Source organism: Rutidosis leptorrhynchoides, chromosome 1 (genome assembly GCF_046630445.1).
Source record: "Rutidosis leptorrhynchoides isolate AG116_Rl617_1_P2 chromosome 1, CSIRO_AGI_Rlap_v1, whole genome shotgun sequence".
Taxonomy (NCBI): Eukaryota; Viridiplantae; Streptophyta; class Magnoliopsida; order Asterales; family Asteraceae; genus Rutidosis; species Rutidosis leptorrhynchoides.
Window position 1 is genome coordinate 23642775 of NC_092333.1, and position 8389 is coordinate 23651163.

The 8389-nt window shown below is 35.7% G+C and overlaps 2 protein-coding genes across 2 annotated transcripts; both read right to left on the minus strand.

The window, feature by feature from the left end:
- Positions 1 to 1928: 1928 nt before the first annotated feature.
- Positions 1929 to 2921, minus strand: LOC139848553 (uncharacterized). Its single transcript, XM_071838308.1, has 3 exons — positions 2608 to 2921; positions 2266 to 2412; positions 1929 to 2148 (listed from the first exon to the last, which is right to left on the minus strand). The coding sequence occupies exons 1-3, from the start codon at positions 2919 to 2921 to the stop codon at positions 1929 to 1931; spliced, it is 681 nt and encodes a 226-aa protein (XP_071694409.1).
- Positions 2922 to 3454: 533 nt separating this feature from the next.
- Positions 3455 to 7808, minus strand: LOC139857718 (aspartyl protease APCB1). The gene is made up of 9 exons (XM_071846545.1): positions 7112 to 7808; positions 6248 to 6365; positions 5706 to 5935; positions 5378 to 5617; positions 4742 to 4892; positions 4566 to 4651; positions 4359 to 4473; positions 4198 to 4270; positions 3455 to 3846 (listed from the first exon to the last, which is right to left on the minus strand). Exons 1-9 carry the CDS (start codon positions 7672 to 7674, stop codon positions 3728 to 3730), a joined length of 1695 nt encoding a protein of 564 aa, XP_071702646.1. The 5' UTR covers positions 7675 to 7808; the 3' UTR covers positions 3455 to 3727.
- Between the last annotated feature and the right edge of the window lie 581 nt (positions 7809 to 8389).

Sequence of the window (8389 nt, forward strand, 5' to 3'; positions counted from 1 at the left end):
TGAACCATCGCCACGGTCAAACGACATCGAGTTAGGATCTGAAAATTGGACAGCGGTAAGAGGACTCACAAACGGAGCCTTGTCCACTGGCCGCGCGTCATTTCAGTTTGTATAGAGGTCGTAGCAGCTGTCCGAAGTCAGCCCGTTGTTTCGATCTCTATCCTTGATTGAAAACTTACTTTATCTTTTACGTATGATGATAACGATGATAATGATGATGCTTAAGACTTAACTTACGTACTTTTAAACCTTTTGGGATGATTTACTGACTTAGTAACCTTTGACTTAGGTTGAGGACCTTTCGGACCGACTTACTACTTGCTTACGTTTTCATATCGATTTTACCGCACATTCACTGTGAGTTATAGCTCCCTTTTTACTTTAACTATTTTTGGGACTGAGAATTCATGCGTTTTTTATGTTTTACATACTAGACACGAGTACTTAAACTTTATATATGTGTGGGTGACATAACGGCACAAATTTTCCCTTAGCTCGGTAACGTTTAGTCATTGGTTTATGAACCGGTGAACGCGAATCTTAGATATGGATCCATAGAGTTTGACATCCCCACTCGGGCTAGTCGCGCTAGCATTTAACGGGTGTTTAATAATTCGTCTGTTTTAACGCACTCGCCAAGTGTACTTTTAGGGGGTGATATATTATTTTACGTTAAGTTAGTTACCAAGTGCCCACGGTTAAGCATATACTTTTTCATACTGTTTTGAATACGAAATCTTGTGGTCTACATTACATTATGTTTACAATAAAATTATAGTTCACTAACATTCGTGTTGAAGTTTTTAAGCATGTTATTTCTCAGGTGCTTAGATGAAATTGCTTCCGCTGTTATAGACTTGCTGTGTTAGACTTCCGCTGCATTGTTAGAGATGTCTCAAGCATTGACTTTTATTTTTGCATTCACTACTTATGTTATTTTCGAACCATGGTTTTGTAATGACCTTAGTGTCACGTACTTTTGTTAATGCTTTCTATTCGTAGAAGCATGTTGCCTTTGTAAAACATTTGACGTTGGTAAAAACGTTACCTTTTCATGAATGCAAAACTTGTTTTAAAACAGCATATAGTATTATACCTTGTAATAGACATGTTGTTGATGATCCGTACATGATGGTTTTGGACGGGTCGTCACAGATAAGCTCTATCAAACTTTCATTCATCAACTCTAAGTTGTACAATTACAAGAGCTCTCTATTTATGGGAGAAGCTTAACAGCTATTTTCTAGATAAGACAGAAACATACAAAGGAAATTGAGACAAAAAGGACAAACAATTACAAATTAGCCAATAAGAATAAAGGACATAATCTGCAAAAAAAACCTGCCATTTGGTAGTGCTCGTCCCATGATAAAAAGCATCCAATGATAGATGAGAATCTTTCTTGGACAGCTAACAGTCTAGAACAACCACACACATGTTAAGCATATGACCTGACCGGTTTATTGAAAGCGTAAGTAAACTTTGAATCGTATCAGCATGCTAGCCTTTCAGAAAGAAAACAACATCGCCTGCTGGTTGAACTAAGTTTCGTATGCTGGTTGAACTAAAATCCTTCAGCTGGTTGAACTAGCTGGTTCGTCTAAGTATAACTTTGCTGGTTCATTTGCTGGTTACCCGGCTGAGTGAATTAAAGCTTTACTGGCTAAACTAGAGCTCATTTGCTGGGTTACTGGTTTTTCTTCTTTGCTGGTTTGCCTTCAACTATCAAAACTTTATTCATAAAAACTTAACTACTTCAGTTTAAGGACTGAAGTAGGGTAACCCCTGAGCCTCTTGAACCAGCTCCAAAAACACTTAGGTGATAAGAAAGAGATGGCAACACGATCATTGCTTGACCAGACTCGGGTGTAACATAATTTGAGCTCGTGCTGGTTGTGTTGCTGGCTACATTGCCCAGCTCTCCCGCATCATCCTCCCCCTCTAAAAAAAGAACTTGAACTCAAGTTCTCGAGGTTGTCATCTTCCAAGTATGGCATCAAATCACCCACATTAAAAGTGCTAGACACAGCAGTATCACCAGGCAGCTCGACTTTGTAAGCATTATCATCAACTTTTTCCAACACTTTGAATGGACCCTCAGCTCTTGGCATCAGCTTGTTCTTTCCTTTTGCTGGGAATCTTTCTTTCCTTAGATGAATCCAAACAAGATCACCAGGTGTAAAAGTGGGCTATTTTCTGTGCTGGTTAGCTTTAGCCTTGTATTGCTGGTTGGTCTTCTCAATTTTTGCCTTCACTTGTTCATACAGCTTCTTCATTTCTTTTGCCTTTGCTTCTGCCTCAACACTTGCCTTAGGCTCAATTGCAAAAGGAACCAGATCAATGGGAGTGAGTGGATTTGCACCATAGCAGACCTCAAATAGTGATTTTCCTGTGGAGTAATTAGGTGCTCTGCTGAAAGCAAATTCAGCATGTGCAAGCTTCAAATCCTACTCCTTCAAACTTTTCTTCACAAGTGTTCTTATCAGCATTCCCACAGTTCTATTAGTAACTTCAGTTTGACCATCAGTTTAGGGATGGTGAGAAGTGCTGAATAAAAGCTTTGTACCAAGCAACTTCCATAAAGTCTTCCAAAAACAGCTCAAGAACTTTGTATCTCGATCAGACACAATGGTTTTGAGAACTCCATGAAGACGAACAATCTCTTTGAAGAATAAAGCAGCAACAATAGTAGCATCATTGGTTTTGTTGCAGAAATGAGCCATCTTTGAAAATCTGTCAACAACCATGATTGAATCTTTGCCTCGCTGAATTCTTGGCAATGCAACAATGAAGTCCATGCTCAAATCTTCCCATGGCTGGTTGGGAACAGGAAGAGGAGTATATATACCCTTGTGAAAAGCTGACTTAGATTGAAAGCATGTAGCACAACGGTTAATTATAACTTTAACATCTTTATCCATACATGGCTAGTAAAAGTGTTCATAAAAACAAAGAATCCAAATTCTTTCCCGCCTCCCCCTCCCCCGCTAACGTTTTTCTTGGCCGCCTTCTTCTCATGAGAAATAGATACATGATTCGCATCACCAACGCTATTAATTGAAAACAAACGATCCTTATGAACATGGATGTTTTCCATGAAAGAATTACAAGAACACTCCTTGTTTAAACTCGAAACAAACCAACGTGACCATCCACTACAGGATTACAATCAAAGACCAAACAAGGGAAATTCAACTTAGAGGAGACCAAATCATTAACAATGTTTTGCTTCTCACCATAAAGAAAAAGACTTGAAACAATTCGATCAAAACCATCAACCCCGGCATGTTTCAATGCCGTGAAGCAGTCAACGGGCGTCAGTGGCTCAAAGGCATTTCGAACCATGAGTTAATAATTTACAAAGTGTAATTAAACTTACATTTATATTTTTTTATTTTCTTGGACCCAATTTAATTATGTTTGACTCAAATAATATATGTACAAACTAAATGTCTGGTCAAAATATAGGAGGGGCAACAGCCACTCCCTTAAACTTCTGGAGCTTCACTTAGGTCAAAATACAGAAGATGCGGGGACTTGAAGCGGTTAGTTCATGTTAGTGTTACACCTGGAAAATACGTTAAAATTAATTACGGGTCTCTAAACCTTATATCTAAATAATGAGCGGTACAAAAACTTCACAACAGGAAGTGGTTAAATATGTATTAACTATCTACAGAAATTATATAATATAATATATACAATGAGAGTGATGAGTTGTGATATGTCAGAAAAATGGAAGAGACTTGTTAGCTGATTGCTTTGGATTGTTACATTCTGATCTCATCCAACCGATTTTCTGCCTCGTATTGTCATAGACGACTAAAATTCCACGCATCGAAATGTCTAAAAAGGAAAACAATAGAAACCATTTTAGAAGAAAACACCTACTTAGAAATATGAGAGTAATTTCTATAGATGTTTTGCTAGAATTAAAAGCATATACGAATGTATTATTATTTTTGTTAAACAAGAATTCGACTTTGAACTTCTATGTGCATTTCTAAAGCAAGTATTACTATTAATCAGAATCAGGTGATTAGCTGCTTATAGTTGGGGTCATGTATGGATCAACAGAAGAAAAAAAAATCAATCCGTGCCAAATGTATGAAAATTATTGATTAGCATTTTAAAAAAAATAATACTCATAATCAACAAGTTACACATGCTCTCAATAATGGAAATATGAAATCATACCTCCAAGAACGATATGTGATCCATCAAGCAAATCACTACCATCGAGGATGCCTAAGCACACATTCCCCTTGTTCTACAAATAGGTAAAAAAAGAATATTACATCAACTCATAATCGCTTAAACAAATAAAATTGCATAGACTTTTACAAATATATTCTTACACTTAAGATCAAGTAGCCCTCAGGAGGTATTTGCAAATATGTAGGAATCGTCCACCACTTTCTTCCAAACTGAAAAGTGACTGGTTTGAAGAATTTGGTAACGTCTTTGATGGATCTGTAAGCAAATCAAAATTTACAACTTCTTATTTATCTTGGGACCACAGTATACAACGAAAATCTACTCTTGTGTATAATTTTGTAAAGTACCTTATTGGAGATTTTGGCCGCCAACAAATGGGAAGTGTTATGTCTGAAGTATCTTGGATGAAGCCATCACGTGCGACATCCTTAAGCTGTATATAGATGTGCTTGAATGTTACGAGAGAGCAGATTAAAAGAAAAGTATATTTGACCTATATATACTACGGGAGTAAGCTAATTACCATAGTAGTTAATTCAGAATAAGCTTGTTTTGTGAAGTAAGTATATGAACTCCCGCTATCAAAGACCACTCGTCCATTACCCTTTTTTGTACGATCCAAACTAAGTTGTTTCGATCCGTAAGTCACTTTAGATACCTCTGCAAGATAATTCCTACATAAAACTAGATATATAAGCAAATGAAGTAAAATAAAGATGAAAGCTTTATTAATTTATTTTAACGCACTTGCAACAATGACGTAAGAGAGAGCAAGAGAGATGAAACAACAAAACATAATGATACACTAAACATATATTAGTATGTACACATGAACCATCCCAATGTAGCCTAGTGGGGTTCAAATGTTACTAGCAGTATATCTTGGGGGCCAAAGAAAGGGTCAGAAACGGTCATGAGATAACCCGGTTAGACCAGGTAAATCTGAGTAAAAATACTCTTCATACCCGGGTAGCCTGAACATCAAAAATCTTATTTGTGAACTCATTTCCGTATGTATACATGAGAGAGAAATACCATGTTCTAGATATTACTTTTTATTCTTCATTTTCAGACAATATTTAAAAGATTTAATGATATGATAATATATATTCAATATAACTAAACTAAAAACAGAAAAGATTATAGATCAAATGCTTACATGGAAGCATCGTTGAGCATTGGAACCCAATACATCTTTGATTGTTGCACCAAGTCACCTCCAAAGAACATGTATCCGCCACTCACGGAATCCGATGTGAGACAATGACCGATCACATTATCGATGATACCTTGTTTCGCTAACTGAGAAGGGAGGCTCACTTTCGCCCTACTAAGACCAAGGATCCCGTCTGTTTTTGTCAAAGAATTCAAAAGTATTCCTTGTTGATCATACGCACACCTGAGTCACAACATAGATAGGTATTATATTTGTATAATTGAGATGAAATTGTCACATATATTGTTGATAAATAAGGAAAGAATTGTACCCAATGATAACTTGAGAATTAATCGAGGTGTCGTTTATATCAACAAGACGAAGGTCATCTCTTGATAGTACCCCTAGAGAGGAGCTACGATCAGCATACTCTATTTCATAATCACATTGACTGCAAGACTCGCAATGTCCAGATTTACTGTTACGTTGGACATCATAACAAAATGAATCTTCTGAAGATAATATACTTCCTCTAGCTGGTTTATAATAAGGGTGTGCTCCCTGCGTTTAAATTCTTGTTATGGCATTTGATGTTTGTATAACTTTTCAATAACAATTTTAGAGCTTGTAATACATGAAACCTCCAAAATCATTTTATTCAGGGAAAGAAATACATATTATTACCGAAAAAAATTGTAACCATACTTGACACTCTAGTCATTTGACCGTTACTTTTTTGGGTCCACCAATTGACTATACTTGTTTCAAGCCATAAGAAAAATAACCTTTGACCCGTTATCCAATCTACCCACTTTAACACCCCTATGAACACTTTAAATCTTTTTACATATTCAGATTTAGTTCAAACCATACCTTAGCGCAGCTAGTGCATGGGGCATCACACTGAATCCATGTCAAGTCACTGCCAGTATCTATGTCAAGAAAATACGGTCTTGGAGGGTTGCCAACATCCATCTGTGTGTAATACAGCCTGGATAGTTTTCAATTGACCAAATAAACATAGTAAGTCATAAAAGTATTCAATATGATATACTAGTAACAAACAATTTGGAATGCAACAATAATATACATATATTTTTTTTTTCTTTCTACAAAGGTACAATATATTAAAAAAAACAAAACTACAATATGATATAAAGAGTTCTAACTGCAGGATTAGGACATTCCCTAACCAACAAGTGAATCAACACAACATAAATCCCTATCAAACCAAACACTACATACTGCATATCAAGAGCTCCTGCACAAACTACCCAGATACTCTTTAAATTCTGACTTCTGCAACCCATCTGCTCATGCATCTGAATACCAAATTAATATACGAACCATAAGGTGTACATTTTCTTTTGAACTATCAAATACACTGCAAAGACTGCATTGCTAATATTAATGTATAACTTAATCCTTTTCTTGAACGAGTACTCAAGATATGAAAAAGAACAGACAAGATATGATGTGCTGTATAAAACAGACTTCAACTTAAACTCTGTCTGCACCCAAATTAAAAACCCTCTTCCGTTTTACAAACAGGTATCATATCTCACACACAAACTCACTTATATAACCCTTTATATTCTCTCAAACCAACCAAATTCAGTATCAAGAAAAAATAATCAGAAACGTGATTTATTATATTTTTACTGGAATAAACAATACGACGCCAAAAAAAAAAAAAAAAAAAAAAAAAAAAAAAAAAAAAAAAAAAAAAACACATACCCATCTCTTAGTTCATCCCCATTGATAGGCAAAACTGCACTATTACTAGCTACAACCTTGTTTGACAATCCACCATCATCAAGAGGCAACACCGAGCTTTTCGATCCAAACATCGAAAATTTCCCTAATTTGACCTCCATATCTCTATTCCCCAACATTTCACCAAAACCCGATTTAGGATACAACGGAAAAACAAAAGCTTTAGCCTTTTTATCATCATTATCATCATTTTCTTGATCAACTTTAGTCAATGACCCAGAACTTGTTAGTTTAAAAAGATTTTGTGGGGTCTGTAGAAAACAAAAGGTTAGTAGTGCAATAACAAGAACACTCAAAAGGGTGAAAGAAAGCCTTCTTCTTTGGCGATCAAAATGTATTCTTGATCGATGTAATGAAATTGGAAGGTGCGATTGTGGTGGTTGGTGATGTTGTTGTGGTGGTGAGTTTGAAATTGTGAAAGCTGTGATTGTTTTGCCTAAAGAAGGGTTATCTGCAGGGGGGAGAGTGATGATAACAAACCCTTTTAATTGAGAGTGGTTTTGATCATCATCACCAGAATCCATCTTTCACACTATTTGTAAAATTGAATTTGGGGAAATTAGAGAGAGAAAATTGTCAACGGTTGATGAATTGAGGAAGTGTGTTTCATGGAGTGATTTAGATGGGAGGGTGATTGCAATTGTATGACTTTTGGTGGTGTTTACTTGAAACAGGGGAAGGTGCAAAGAAATTTCTTCAAGGGTTTATGTTTGACAACTGACAGGCTCAACCAATTATGACATTTGTACACTCGTTTTCGAAGGTCCCAGCCAAAGAAAAAGGAGATTTCAGATTTAATCCGACGAGTCAAATTTCTAAAGTTTACTTACATTTACTTATTTTTTTATACGGAGTATATATATATATATATATATATATATATATATATATATATATATATATATATATATATAGGGCAGGATCAATGGGGAAGTAACCAATCGGGGAAAGCGGGGGGAAGCAATTTTTTTTTTTCCGTTTTTTTGGAATTTTTTTTTCCGGCATCAAGATCACACGAAAATATGAACATTTAGAAAAGACACTTCGTGATGAATGTTATTATTTAGCGGGAAAACGATCGACAAAAATAACATTCAAGATAATATTGTTCGTGAAGAATATGAACGTTTTTTTTCATGTTTTGTGAAGTAAAATTTAGCTCGATTTAGAGTTTAGGGTTTAGGGTTTGGTGTTTTGGGTTTATTCCATAAACCCAAAACACCAAACCCAAAACCCTAA

Bases quoted from the DNA above. Each gene is read 5' to 3' on its own strand.
- LOC139848553 (XM_071838308.1), bottom strand. From the start codon at position 2,921: ATGGATAAAGATGTTAAAGTTATAATTAACCGTTGTGCTACATGCTTT. The intron at 2,413-2,607 runs GTTCTTGAGCTG...ATTTGCTTTCAG, and splicing joins GTGTCTGATCGAGATACAAA to CAGAGCACCTAATTACTCCA. The intron at 2,149-2,265 runs GTATGAACAAGT...GATTCATCTAAG, and splicing joins GCAAAAGAAATGAAGAAGCT to GAAAGAAAGATTCCCAGCAA.
- LOC139857718 (XM_071846545.1), bottom strand. From the start codon at position 7,674: ATGGATTCTGGTGATGATGATCAAAACCACTCTCAATTAAAAGGGTTT. The intron at 5,618-5,705 runs GTACAATTCTTT...GTTGTGACTCAG, and splicing joins AATTCTCAAGTTATCATTGG to GTGTGCGTATGATCAACAAG. The intron at 4,652-4,741 runs GTAATTAGCTTA...ATCTATATACAG, and splicing joins ATTCTGAATTAACTACTATG to CTTAAGGATGTCGCACGTGA.